At 31.1% G+C, this 15,612-nt stretch overlaps 1 protein-coding gene and 1 long non-coding RNA gene across 2 annotated transcripts; one reads left to right on the forward strand and one right to left on the reverse strand.

Annotated features, from left to right (window-relative positions):
- Positions 1-3,244: 3,244 nt before the first annotated feature.
- Positions 3,245-5,170, reverse strand: LOC25496258 (cytochrome P450 71D11). Its single transcript, XM_039826884.1, has 2 exons — positions 4,271-5,170; positions 3,245-4,043 (listed from the first exon to the last, which is right to left on the reverse strand). Exons 1-2 carry the CDS (start codon positions 5,168-5,170, stop codon positions 3,420-3,422), a joined length of 1,524 nt encoding a protein of 507 aa, XP_039682818.1. The 3' UTR covers positions 3,245-3,419.
- A 3,220-nt stretch (positions 5,171-8,390) lies between these two features.
- Positions 8,391-9,821, forward strand: LOC112422507 (uncharacterized). Its single transcript, XR_003012834.2, has 2 exons — positions 8,391-9,128; positions 9,501-9,821. It is a non-coding gene; the product is annotated as an uncharacterized lncRNA (long non-coding RNA).
- The last annotated feature ends 5,791 nt before the right edge of the window (positions 9,822-15,612 follow it).

Below are 15,612 nucleotides of genomic sequence, written 5' to 3' on the forward strand. Positions count from 1 at the left end.
CCAAAATACCCTTTTATGCTAAAAATCCATTAATCCTGCATCAAATACACAAGGAAGCAAATAATCACATATAAACAACACACATGCACACCTATAACTATTAATAAAATAAATCTAGCGAACAACAGGTTGTTAGAGTTAACACTTCATTTGGACGGAGGGACGAAATTGACTGACATTTTACAAATTCAAGGACTATTTTGATATTTCGTAAAATTAGGGGACGAATTTGGCCAATCCGTGCGAATTCAGGGGCGAAGTTAATGATTTAATCATTTATTGGTTCTACTTCAAACTAAATTCTACACATAGAGTCGTCTTAAAAAAAAAATTGGCAGAAATTTATTACGATACATTTTAGAAATGAATATAATAGTATAGTACAATGTTGGAAAAAAATAAAAACATCCCATAAGTATCTAGAAAAAACACAATTAACTTCTTAATATAAACCCTTTGAAATCTTGACAGTCTTTTAAAATCTTAGAATATAAATCCCTTGAAATTCAAATTACAAATCTTGAAAGTCTGTAAAATCTTAAAAAGTCATTAAAATCCCTTGGACACATGGATTTGGAAAAGGAATAATTTAGGGTAAGAAGATATAGTAGGTCATTTGCAATGGACCCTTATTTTTGGGTAGTATTAGGGGCTCCCTGTAACACCCTAATTTCTGACGGTAATTTTATATAATAATAATAATCATGCTTTTAATGAAAAAGGATGTCACACATTCATTCATATTTCAACTAATAAAATAATAGAGAATCAGATACAACAACGGAAGATACTTCATAAAATTTCATAATTATAAATGTCTTGTCTTTAACATTATTTAGGAAAAATAGCTTAAAACATCATAGTGCTTAAATCAACTTTATAATTTAAGGACATTCAACGCTTAACCGAACCAAGTGTTACAGATCAGAGCACGTATCTATTATATTCGACTACTTAATATCCCAAATAATAGCTACGGCGGTATGTCCCCCATCGTCACTTTCTAAGCATCTCGCAAATCTAAAGTTCCTCGTCCTGAATATCTGTACCCCAAGGGTACAGACAACAAAATACACAAACAACAACAAAGGGGTGAGAATTCACATCATAACATATATTTGGATACATGAATAATAAAGTAGATATTCATATCTTCATCAGTCCTTCATCTTATCCGTTCTTTTAACCCACCTATCTTTCTCCTCGTTTATATGCACCTCATCAACTCTTTAACATTACCGCTTATATTAACTCTTATTCCCTACAACCTAACAACCTTCCTACGCTCATTAGTATTTAAGGCTATTATGTTTAACCTCATCAACTACCCATAACCATCTACTCTATTAATCCCTCTTATCATCGTAATTTCACTTCTTTAACCCATTCATATCTTGTACCTTACTTCATACTTTGCCACTTCATTAACGTCATTTATTACCTTATTCCCTTACCATCGTGTCTCTTTAATTTACCTTAGTTCTTACTCTTCATATAGTCTCATCGTTGCATCTATCCTTTACTCTAATTGACTACTATTTTCATCTTCATTAGTTCTTGAATTACCCTCTCACAACTCTCTCTACTTTGCTTCTAAGTCCTTCATCGTTTCACTACCTAATCTCTTTTGATTTTTGAGATAATCAATCCTAATGACACTTAAGAATACTCTCTCATTTAGATTTAATAGTTTACGACTCTTACCTTTACATTGGAAATTCATTTTTCATTGACGACTACCACAACTATCCTTCCGTATTCTCCCGTATAATAGTCATGTCTCCCTCTCCCTAAACTATGTTTAAGGCTCATCAAATATTTTCTATCATTACAGTAATCGAATAACCCATATCCTTACTTTAGTTCTCCTCTAATACTCTTGATACTCGTCTTATTTAAAATACATTATGGCTTATGAAACTACTCTCATGGCCCTTAATTAAAGTCCTCCCAACTAAGGATCACTTTTTTTATTTTAACTTATGTTTTGAAAGCATCACATTTTGACACTTGCTATCAAAATCGCCTCATGATTTGTGAAATCGCTTCATGATTTTGACAGAATCAGGCGTACTAAAATTACAGATTTTCTGTCAAAATCGCCTCATGATCATTGGAATCGCCTCATGATTTCGACAGCATTAGACATGCTGAAATCACAGATTTTTCTACGATTTTCTACCATGGGAGCCTCCTTGGCTCCATTTTTCTACTATAAATTCACCAAAATCATACCTAATCTTCACCATATTATTACCCTATCATTAGAACATTAATTCTTCATTAACCTACCAGATTATCCACCCTTTTTAGGACTAAAAACTCAATTCAAAACCTAAACTAGTTCTCCCTCAATTCTCATCTTTCAACCTCATCTTTTAATTCATTCCTCTTTGTTAACTCATTCAAATTAACACCATAACAACAACAATATATTAAAATTTAATACAACCCTCCCATCATGGATTAAGATACCCTAAAGTGCAAAGAATCTCCCCCTTACCTCGAATCTTCGAAGTCACAACTTTCCGGCTCTCTTCTCCAAAACTAGGGTTTTCTCCTCCTCTTCTCTCTTCTTCTCTCGCTTCTACGTTTCAGCAAAAGTGGCAACCTTGATTGTTAATTCTCTATTTATATATGGGCTAACCTCATAATATTATTCCTGTCATTCTATTTTATATTATTTTTTACTTCTCCCTCCCCCACTTAATTAAAACTTCTATTCTACACCTCCCGCCTCTATATTACTTTATTTATTTTTCCCTTTCATCATAATAATCCTCATAGCACGTCATTAATCATCATATGCCTATTTCTTCATAGCTAACATAATATTCTAGCATCATAACACCATTATTATAAAAAAATCAAGAATTCTTCTAATTAACTTCATTAAATCATTACATGTAATTTTCGGGGTGTTACACTCCCGTCCAAAACCACATATTACAGAAAAATCACATATGAGTTCTACAAGATTAAAGCGACTACATTCAAATTAACAAAGCATGCAGTATTGTGAAAAGGAAAATGAAGTAATGGGCTCTTTCAAAAAAAGAAGAAATTGTAGTAATCGACTAAAATGATTTTTTTTTTTTTTTTGGCAAAAAGAGGTAGCAGGGTGTCTGCTAGCCTCTAAACTTTATTAAAAGAAAAAGAGGAAACAAACAAAAGAGGGGGGAACTGGGCCAAGACCCTCAGATGAAAATAAGAAGTAGCAGGGTGTCTGCTAGCCTCTAAACTTTTCTTTACCCACTAAAATGAAAATAAGATAACATTTCACTTTAAACAATAAACAACAAGTATAAATAAGCTACTTATGGTAAATCCAGAATGTAGCATAACATTTCACTCTAAACAACAGCTAACATAACATTTCAATCTTCAGGTAGTACAACTTTTATAAAACCTCCTTCTTTTTAGATTACAAGCGACTGATGAGATGTAATGGGAATCAAGTAAAGGTCACCCTTTCTTGCCATAGTAACTCCAAACTCTTCTCCCAACTCTAATTCCTCGTTTTTCATTCCATTGGGAAGTTTCCAATCAAAATGATACAATAAAAGTGCAAGGACCTGCTCTACATTAGCCAAACCATAGTTCATGCCGGGACAAATTCTCCTACCAGCACCAAATGGAATGAACTCAAAATTAGTTCCTGAGAAATCAATAGAGCTATCAATAAACCTTTCAGGATAAAACTTATCTGGGTCATTCCAATATTTAGGATCCCTTCCCATTGCCCAAGCATTTATTAGGACTCTACTTTTTACAGGTATACGATAGCCATTAATCTCACAAGCTTCTCGACTTTCCCTTGGAAGAAGGAGAGGAACGGAAGGGTGTAATCTTAATGACTCTTTGATGATTGATTTTAAATATTTGAACTCAGCAATCGTAGCTTCATCAACCATTCCTCTCCTATCAAATCCATTTCTTACTTCAGCTTGTGCTTTCTTCAAAATTCTTGGATCCTTTATCATCTCAGCCATTGCCCAATTAACAGTAGTTGCTGCAGTCTCACTTCCAGCAGAGAACACATCCTGAAATATACAAGTTCACAATTTTAATAACCCTCTGGTTCTCGGGGATAAGTGTCCCTGATAATCCGGAGTTTGACCAGGTAAATAAAGTCCGTCCAAGAATTGTTCTATCCATGAATCGAAATCAGGTGATGAACAATTTGTTCTTTGGGGAGTTTATTTACCGCAACAACAATTTAAAATCACTTAATACATATAAAAATTAAAGAGATATTTAATGTGAATACCAGAATTATAGCCTTGACATTATCAATAGTTAATTCAAAATCCATGTCACTGCCACTTTCCACAAATTTTAGGAGACAATCAATCAGATCTTCCTCAGCTTCAGGCAAACCTTCGTTTTCTCTTCTTGAAATTTTCTCTTTATGGTCAGTGATGATATGGCCCAGTATCCTGTCTACTTGTTGGCTTAACTTCTCAAGCTTAGGCTTCAATCCAGATATATTTTGAATCCATTGAGCTGAAGGAAACAAGTCACCAATATAGAACCCTCCAGCAAGTTTTATAAGTTGTTTTACAACTGATATGAACTCTTCTTGTTCCAAATATTTCTTACCAAATGCAGCCTTTGAAGTGAATGTATACATCATTGACATAACTTCTTCAGTGAGATTGAACTCTGATCCTTCATTTGAAGCAATCTTCTTTAGGAGATAATTGATCTCTTTTTGTCTTACTGGCCAAAGAGATTTGACTCTTCTTGTGCTTAATAGCTCAATAGCACAAATCTTTCTAAGTTGTCTCCAATAATCACCATAAGGTGAAAAAGCTATATCCATTGAATTGTAAGATGCTATGTCTGTGGCAAGAAGATGAGGCCTTGATGCAAAGATAATATCATGTGTTTTTAAAACCTCCTTTGCAACTTCTGGTGAAGAAATAACAATGAAAAAGATCTCACCAAGTTGAAGATGCATCAAGGGTCCATATTTTTTGGCTAAATCTCTTAATCTTCTAGGTGGGTTTCTTGCAACAAGATGGAGAATATTTCCTAAAATGGGTAACTTCCATGGCCCTGGAGGTATATTTTTACCGAAGTCATATTTTTTGTAATGATTCCTAATTTTGAGTGCAATTATCATGAACATAAAAATAGTGAAAAAACTGAGAATTTGAAAAGCCATGGAGATGAAAACTAATGTGAGATGGACTAACACCGGAAAAACTAATATATATAGTTAATATTTTTGTACGTAGTTTGTTTTTTTTTTTTTTTTAAATCAGAAAAAACATTAAAATATTTCCGAAATTAAAAAATTAAAAAAATATTCAGATTTTTTTTCAAAAATTTTAAAATAGAAAAAATTCAGATTTTTTTCTTAAATAAAAAATTCAAAAAATCACTTCTGAAATTTAAAAAATTAGCAAAAAATTCAAAAAATTTTCAAAAAAATTATAAACCGAAAATAAATTAAGATTTTTCTTCTAAATTCAAAAATTCAAAAATTTCTGAAATTAGAAAAATATTCAGATTTTTTTCGAAAAATTATAAAATAGATTTTTTTTTGAGAGGGGTAAATAGATTTTAAAATAGATATAAATTCAGATTTTTATCCAAATATTGTATTCTAAAATAAATTTTTTTGAAAAAACATTAAAAAATTTCCGAAATAGAAAAATATTCAGATTTTTTTCCAAAATTTTATGAATCGAAAAAAAATTAAGATTTTTCTTCTACAATAAAAATTCATAAAAAAATTTCCGAAATTAGAAAAATATTCAGATTTTTTTACAAAAATTTTAAAATAGATCAAATTTCAGATTTTTATCCAAATATTGTTTTCTAAAATAATTTTTTTTGAAAAAACATTAAAAAAATTCCGTAATTAAAAAAAATATTCAGATTTTTTTCCAAAATTTTTTAATTTGAAAAAAAAATTAAGATTTTTCTTTTGAAATAAAAATTCAGAAAATCATTAAAAAAAACCAAATTTAAAAAATTATTCAGATTTTTTTCTTAAATAAGAAAAATTCAGAAAAAATTTCCGAAATTTAAAAAATGTCCTTAATTTTTAAAATCGAAAAAATTCAATTGAATAGATGAGTTGGATGGAAAATTTTGATATAGAAAAAAATTCAATAGAATTGAAAAAAATTCATTTTATAATAAAAAAAAATTCTAAAAAAATTGTTTTTACATTTAATGGTTTAAAATAATTAAGATTTTTCTTCCATGTCTTTTTGACCATATTAATTAAAAAAATTGTTTTAACATGCAGAATTATTTTCAACTTGAATTTTTTTTCATCCTTGATTTATAGCTTTTTCTTTCAGTCTTCTAAAATAATTTCTAAATTGTTTATATCAAAATTACTTTTATTTAATTTTTTTTTGTTATCAGTTATCACAAAGTTTTATTTCTTTTTTAACAAAAGATAATATTATATTTATTGTAACAAAAAAAGATATAATCATACTATAATTACAATTTCTGGTCTCTCTTTTTATAGAAAAGAAAAAAGTGCATATGAACTAAATCTGAGATATTATTATTTTTGACCAAATAGCATAGATTTATCTATACTTATTAATAAAGGCAATACTTTTCTTTTGGTGTAGCCTATATTTTTACCCATTATACCCTTCACTAATTGCAAAAATTCCAAAACAATTAACTGTTTGAAATGGAAGTCGGTTACCATATTTCAAACTCAAAACATAACTTCTTTTTCATTTTAAAAATCAGCAAAATCAGAACATAACTGTCTTTTTAATTTAAAACATCAGCACGAGATTCAAGAGGAAGAAATAAAGAAAGAGCGAACATCGCACCGCTGAAAAACGGAGTTGTTGCAGCAGCGATGCATAAGCAAAATGGTTAGTTTCTATTTTCTCCCTTTATGTTTTTTCTATAATCCTTTGCCATCGATTGATTTTCCATGTTTAGGTTGCAGTCTTTAAATTTGATTTTGAAGAAGCACATGGTTATTACAGTGGAAAACATATGGGAGAAGACAACTAACAAGGCTTAGAGCATTCACATGCATAATACCAGCGGCGGTTATAAGGCCCGGCGACCCCAGACACTCGCCCGGTTTCGGGCCAAATTTTTTGCAATTTCTTGTGTAAATCCCTATGAATTTCTTATATAAATCCCTATAAATTGGGCAATTTCTTTACATTTTTTATTATTTGCTTGCAATTTCTTATGTACGCCCTATAAATGTGTTGCAAATTTTTTTTTTGCCCAGGCTTTACAATATTCCTAGTTCCGCCACTGCATAATACAACAATCAACGTACACATTTGCTTTAAAGACTATGTCTTCTTCTAAGTTATGTAGATGATACATTCGAACTTCAGATGCCTTTAAAATAGTATATATATGGCATGCTTTAGGATCGTCAATAATTTGTAGCACTGATACTTCTTATGGAAGAAGTGTGTTTTTTTTTTTTTTTTTTTTTACAATGGAAGGAGTGTGTGATTACATTTATTTAATTCATTTTATAAAGTCATTTTTTGATGTCGATGTGTCATTATCATGTTCAATCTCAGTATCTTGAATATACTATTGCTATCTCATATGTGGATGATTTGCAGGTTGGATGTCTCTCATATCATTCTGATCCATTATTTTTATCTCTCTAATAATAGCTCTTTTTTTTTTTTCTTCCTTATGTATCATACCACAAGATAATGGAAGGGGATGGGAAGAGTTTATGCTAATTACAATAATAACTAGTAAATACTAATTACAAATAATTAAGATTATTCTATAATCTATAACTCCTCAACAGCCTATATTAATGTGTACATTACACCCTCCGGTCATTAATATAAGTAAAAATCTACATTTTATGTTCATTCATTTAATGATGCACATGGTCTTTATTATATACCACATACATCATTAAATGAATGAATCTAAAATACAGATTTTTGCTTATATTAGTGACCGGAGGGTGTAATATACTAGTCAGCTTATATCAATATACATTAATATACAATAATAACTAGTAAAGACTAACTCCAAATAATTAACATTATTCTATAATCTATCAAGCTACTCCCTTCGTCCCAAATTGTATGACGTTTTGAGCATTTCACACATATTAAGAAATATAATTAATATTGTGTGGGAAAGAGATATTATGAGTTGTTTTACAAAATTATCCTTAATAAATGATATGAGAAAGATAAATGAAAGAATTGAAAAAAGAAAGAGTAATAAATAGTTAAGGATATAATAGGAAAAATAACATTAATGTTTCATTGATATTCTAAAGTGACATACAATTTAGGACAAATATTTTTTTTAAAATGACATACAATTTCGGACGGAGGGAGTACTTAATTGCCAAAACAAAGAAAACCATTATTATGACCAATTCAAAGGAGACATTTTCCAAAACACATCACGTGGCCATAGGGAGACAAAATAGCATGACAAAAGATACCTTCTTGATTTACTCCAAGGGTCTACCACCATCATGTCATAAATAAAGCCACTTACACTTCTTCTTCATCACAATACAAACCCCAACATTGCAGTTTAATTCATCTAAAATCAATCACGATTCAACTTGAAATTCTTCTAAGCTAGCTTTAGACTGCTTCAAATTCTCATTATTCAAAACGAAAAGTTTATGGAAGTTTTTCAAATGTAACTTATCTTTTTGAATTATGAGAACTTGAAGCATACTTATGTCTGAAGCAGCTTTGAAGAATATTTGATTGAACCATGTAAGAGTGAGTTTTAGATGAAATAAATTAATGGCAAAATTCCAGAAAAAGATAAACAACCCTAGATTAAAAATGTTTATTTTGATTTTGATACATGCTGCCTCTATTGAAGTCTTTTAATAAAACTGAATCTTGCCTCCGCGGCTCCGCCATCAATGATGTCAGACTCGATCTTTGAACTGCAAAAATTAGCAGCATGTTTCGTTTGGGAGAAAAGATAGAATGTGGAATTCGATAGACATGATCCGTAGTTTACTGGATCGTCCACTGAGCCACGTTCTATATTTTCTCCCACCCAAAACCTGCGTTACCATCAGCCTTCTATCTCGAAGATGGTGTTGTTACATTTGACAACATCTCTTTGTTCTGGACTTCTCTAGCCACTCGTTCCACAGGGTATGATTCCAGCTCTTTTGAACCTTCGCAATTATGTGAATTGAATTTTTTTAAATGACTCTAATCATGATTAACTGGGTGATTTCGCGATTGCCAAAATCCATTGTTATGCTTAATTGGGTGTTGCTTAATTATTGTTATCTTTTTGTTTGATCTCTAGTTGTTGTAAACTTTGATCTATTTACTCTGACACACGTTGTGCTGAAAGGATGGTTTGTTTTTGTTAATATAATTCATTTTGATTTTTTTAAAAAAATACTGGGTGATTTATTACCATTGGGACTATTATTAATATATGTGTGTTTTAAAATCAAATTTATTGAGGTTGTGATATTAATCAAATTTTGGGTGTTCTTGAAACAACAATAACAGGTTATTCCTACTGTTTTTTAATGCCATGGATCTACTTATGAATGGAAATATGAGAAACTGGTCAAACAACAAAGTATGAGTATAACCTTGAAGCATTATAGTTGCAAAGGAAGGAGAACGATTGCTCAATAAAATTAGGATAAGAACCTTACAATTTTTGGTTTGTTTTCACAAAGATCTAACGTCGTTAACCTTCAAGGGATGTATGCGTCACATTCAAAATAAAATAAGGGAGGTTCTGTCATTTTGCAAAATAAATGGGGTGTGAGTGACATTTTTGCAAAACTCAGAGGAGGTTGATGCAATTTACCCTTAAATTTATATTTCTATGTCTCATGATGATGTTACTCATACTCGGTCCATCTCAGATTAACTGTGTCATTTGCTTATTTCATAAGTATTAAGAAAAAGGCATAAATGAAGGACATAGAAAAATGGTTTTAAGTGTTTTTGTTAAGTATTGGTGCATTCTCCATTATCATAAATGTAAAGTGAAATGTATTAAATTGAGAGTGATGAACATATTATTAATTAGAGTTATATTTGAAAAAAAGTAATTAATGATGTATAAAAAAGTAAAATTGGTCAATATTTTTGGGACATTATTTTTTTACGTTTGTTTTTCTGACTTCCAAAAGTTTTTAATAACATATGGAAATGATCAAAAAAACTCAGCGGTAGTTAACTGCCGCCGGAGGTATTTTAGACCTTTTCATGTGTTATTAGGAATATCTGAAAGTTAAAAAAAACAATTTTCATATTTTTTTTTGCAAATGACTCACATATTATGAGACGGAGGGAGCATCTTGTTTTTGAATCCAATTCATCCTTACATGTTATTTCTTCATAAGATAAGATCTCACCTCATTTAGGTTCAATTGGCCAACTGAGCCTAGTCATTGTGAACTTAATTTCACTCAATTCTTCGTATTCTCTTCAGTCTTGAAAACATGTTTTACTAATTCACCAATAATAATAAGAGTAAATTACACTCCCCTCCCTTCAAAGATGCTTGAATTACATTCTCCTCCCCTCTTATGTTAAAATATACACTTCCCTTCCTTGAAAAGTAAAATTTACACTCTCCCCCCCTATAAGATGCTTGAATTACATCCTACTCCCTTAATAATTAAATATGGACTACACTTTAATCTATTTTAACATAAATAAATATTTTTATAATATATTTTAATTTTGAAATACCATTTAAAAAATATAAATTCGTTTATTTATAATCTAAATGTCAACGACAATTAAATTTAAATCTTTTGTTATTAATTTTATAATTTAGAGTATAAAATTCACTTTTAAATAATCATACTTAATCTACTTTAGTAATTTTATGAATATTTTAATTTTATTTTGGGTTTTTCATATTTTATAATAGGCTTTAAAACTATATGTTAATGAAATTGTGAATAAAAAATAGAGAAAGATATGTATTTAAAATTTGATTATATTAAAAAGAACCCGTAGTGCTATTTTTCTTTGAAGTGTGTTAGATTATGTTTTTTGCTAGATTATTATAAATAAATAAAATTAGTGAGGGACTAAAGTGTAGATTTTAACTTAAGAGGGGATGGGAATGTAATTCAAGCTTGGAGGGAAATGTAATATTTTCTAATATGTTTTGAATAAGAGGGGAGGGGATTGTATATTTTAACATAAGAGGGGAGGGGAGTGTAATTCAAGCATCTTTGAGGGGATGGGAGTGTAATTTACTCTAATAATAATAATACGTTGTTTGACTCAATAATTAAAAAACCATAATTTATTTAAAAGGATAATGTTTCATGTACACACTTTTTCCATACACACATTGTACCACTTTATGTGAGAGTGTGTGAGAGACAATACATGTGACTTTTTTTGTGTGTGGGGGAACCACAAGGACACTTGTCAAAATTGTGTGTGGGTGTACAAGTGGTACATGCCACCTAAGGTGGTCTATGTATCACTACTCATTTAAAAAGACTCTAAATTAAATAAGAAAATAATATAATTAGACCAAAAACTTAATTAAAGAGACTATAAAAATATGATACAATAGAGTGTCATCAACGCTCACTTAGCACTTCCTAACTTCACTCAAACATTTCGCAAACTACAAACTCCAATACCTTTACTATCACAACCTCATCTCAAGTGTACATCAAGCCTCATTCAAGATCTTTATTTCATGCAAAATTCCTGTAATTCCTACATAATAAACCCTTTTATTTTCTTTGTTTTATTAAAATTCTAATTATCGACCACTATTCTATGAAGTTGTTTGTCCTCCATTATCTATCTGAAAGATCGTGTCATTAAGGGTCCGTATGATGGTTAGAAAAGGATAGAGACATGATATTTCACTGACTCCTCTCCAACGTCTCTCATATCCTTCACTATATCAAGAGCCGCAAACTTGATGAAAAATACAAACTCTGCATATTGTGATTCTTACTTATATATTTGCATATTCTGGATTACGTAATCCAAATCCTGCTTTTTGTGTTCAAGATTATATTCAAACCAAGATAAAATTGAAATTTTCATGAGCACACGAGAAAAATAAATAGTGGAAAAAGAAACTCTCTAAATTTAAATAGATGGATTCTGGTTGAACTTTAATTGGATTGGTTTAAAATGAAATGTACTTGATATAAGGGACCTAATTCATGGCTCGACCTCGTAGCCACAGACAACCATAAAAGAATTTTTATGTTGAGATTAATTTATTTAATAATTTACCTATCTATCAAACGAACTCAGGATGATGATGGTCATTTCCCTGAGAATCGGATGTTAGCGAAACAACAACAACCAAGCCATATCTTAGTAAATAGGGTGACTACATGTATCAAACGACGACATAATATTCAATCAAAAAACATGTCTTTCTCTAAATCATTTATCTTTAGATCCTTCGTAATAGTTTATTTAATATTTTTCTAGGTCTACCCCTACCTCTAGTCATCTAACTCACATCTATTTTATCTAATTTTCTTTCCGCATAATCTACCGTGTTGAAACAAAATGACTTTTGTACAATGTCTTTGAAGTTTTGATGATAACAAACTATTGAAAAAACAATTGAATATGCTAATATGTGTTCAAGTTTGCATGACCATAGATTTTTTTTCAAATTCGAAACATATATAAGAACATCTAAGGCATAAGAAAATTTGAAGACATTATTCCAAATGTCGGCATCCCCCGTACAATAGAGGAAAAACCTATCACTTCCCATCGGCGTCACCACAACATTATTAAATCCCACATCCTCCAATCTCGGTTGAATAGACAGCGCTGAATCTCCTGACACTACCTTCGCTACCATCCCACCCTTAGCCCACAAACGATTCTCCGACGTTGAAGTATACACCAAAACACCCTCGAATAAACCATCGTTGGTCTGCGCAGCATCTCTCTCCTCCACCTTTCTCCCCTTCGGTTTCCACCCCCTCCCTCTCCTTCTTCTTCCCTACCACCACCACCTTCCCCTTCCCTTCACCTCCATCCTCCACCACACCTGCAACTCCCTCAACACCTTCCTTCTCTCTTTTTTTCTTCCTTCTTTTTTTTCAACTCGTTTTTTTTCTTCTCTACATTAACCTCCACCGTCCCTACCTTCAGTATTTTTTTTTCTCCCTTGCCTTCCCGTGCCTCCTCCTCCAACCTTCTAACCCTCACATTTTTTACTCCCTCACGGTGTGTAATCACCATAGGTCTGACCTCCCTTTCCGTTCTGTCCCTCCTTACCTCATTAACATCAGCCCTATTCTCGACATCATATTGCGCAAACCTATCGAAACGTGCCTCACGAGCCCAAACCTTCCTATCACCAATCCAAACATTGTTCAAAGCCTGGGCCAATTTTTCTCTGTTCCTAACGTTCAAAAATCGAACAAAGCCATAAACCTGACCAAGTGAATTGAGTTGTCTAGCCACGTATACATCAGACAAAATGCCACACACTTCAAAATATTGACGTAAACGGAATAACGACATAAGTTGTTATCCACATATGTTCTATTCGAACCAGTACCATACTTGCCTTTCAAATCAGAATTCTCGTGAACACTATGTTGCCCGCTCCAATCCCTATTCCTCGCATCTGCTCTGTTCAAACCATTACCATGCCTGACTGTCGCACCATGAATCACGTCTGCACTATGCGGATCACTCCAAACCTTGTTGTCATGTCTCGAAACCTTATTTTCCACCATCTCTGAATGCAGTGTGTAACCCTTATCCCATGCTGAATCTCCATGCCGCCCTGAAAACCTTGAACTGTTCCGTCCTCGATCCTCCAATTGCGTCGCTTTCCTCTTTCTTGACCTAACTACAAACCAATCTCCCTGATCCCCCCCATTTTCTGCCACCTAGGCTGGACCTCGATCCCCCAGTGTATCTCTCTGCCGGAGATAAGTTCCGGCACGGTTGCCACCTTGAAAACCTAGGGTGACCACCGTATCCTCTCTCATTGGTTTTTTTTTTTATGTAAAAAAAAATTATAAAGTAAAGAGTTGAAAAAGATAATAAAAAATTTACAATGATTCAATTCGGCATTTGTTTGGGACTGTTATTTTTATTGATTAATGATTCAATTCGTTTCTCTAAACACTCATTCACTTGTGTATATCTTAAAATTTATAATGATATATAATAAAACATAAGACCCATGTGTCGCACATGTCGACGATCTAGTTGTTCACTACATAAGTATTCCATACCCATGTTGCCAATTTAAAATAAACACTAGGGTCAGAACGAACAGGAATGTGTTTGTCTTTCCGTTTATATTGATAAATACTCTCTCCATCCTATATGATGTTTTGGGCATTTCACACACATTAAGAAATATATTTAGTCAATATTATAAGACCATGGAATTTGATAATGATTCTAAAAAGAAATATATCTAGTTGTTCACTATATTTAGTTTATATAACACATTGATACATTTAAGAGACATTTGATAATGATTCTATAATTTTATGAAAGGTTTTTAAGGAAAGATAAAACAATTTAGTCAATATTATAAGACCATGAATTTATACACTATAAAGAGATCAAATCATATGCTATTGTTTAGATGCAAAGAGAGAAATGTATGGATAAAACTCTAAAGTTTACGATATTTTTAGAGTTTACTTGAAGGACAAAGTTATTAAAAGATAAATAAATAATAGTCATATGACTGTTAAGTTTACCATATGACATACTTCTTATGTGGGCTGGAGGGACAAACATAACACACTGATATACTCAAGAGACATTTAATAATCATTCTATAATATTACGAAGGGTTTTTAAAAACGAAAAAACTATTTAGTCAATATTACAAGACAATAGAATTTATACACAATAAAGACATCAAGTCATTTGCTATTGTTTAGATGCAAAGTGATAAAAATATAGGTAAAACTCTAAAGTTTACGATATTTTTATAGTTTATTTAAAGAACAAAGTTATTAATAGATAAATAAGTAATATTCATATGAATGTTAACTTTATGATATAACATACTTCTTATGTTGGTTGGAAGGACAAACATAACACACTGTTATATTTAAGAGATATTTGATAACGATTCTATAATTCTTTGAAGGTTTTTTTTTTTTTAAAGATAAAACTACTTAGTCATTATTATAAGACCATGAAATTTATACACTATAAAGAGATCAAGTCTTATGTTATTAGATGCAAAGAGAGAAATATATGGATAAAACTCTAAAGTTTATGATATTTTTACTTTTTCTTTTCATATTTCTTCTCATAACAATATTTAATTCTAACCAGAACAATAATCCTAAAAACAATAACCCTTGGGCTTGTATATCTGATAAAGATTGTCAAAAAGTACATGGGGTGAATATTAGGTGTCGTAAAGGTTTTTGTACAGTGATTTGAAACATACCACTAAGATGAAGTACCTCTTGTACTTGGAAACAATAGTGCTTATCTTGGAATAATTTACTTGCTGTAGTTTAGTCTTTGTTCTTGCACTGAATAATTGTTTTTTTCTTCCTAGTTTCATAGTTCTTCAAATTATTATTTTGTACTACAAGATGGTGAAAATGAAATGATATAAGTGTTTACAAGTGTTTTTGATAAACTGTAAATC

Source organism: Medicago truncatula, chromosome 6 (assembly GCF_003473485.1).
Source record: "Medicago truncatula cultivar Jemalong A17 chromosome 6, MtrunA17r5.0-ANR, whole genome shotgun sequence".
Taxonomy (NCBI): Eukaryota; Viridiplantae; Streptophyta; class Magnoliopsida; order Fabales; family Fabaceae; genus Medicago; species Medicago truncatula.

Excerpts from the sequence above, each read along its gene's own strand:
- LOC25496258 (XM_039826884.1), bottom strand. The coding sequence starts at position 5,170 with ATGGCTTTTCAAATTCTCAGTTTTTTCACTATTTTTATGTTCATGATA. Across the intron at positions 4,044-4,270 it reads ATGTCAAGGCTATAATTCTG|GATGTGTTCTCTGCTGGAAG; the intron begins GTATTCACATTA and ends TGTATATTTCAG.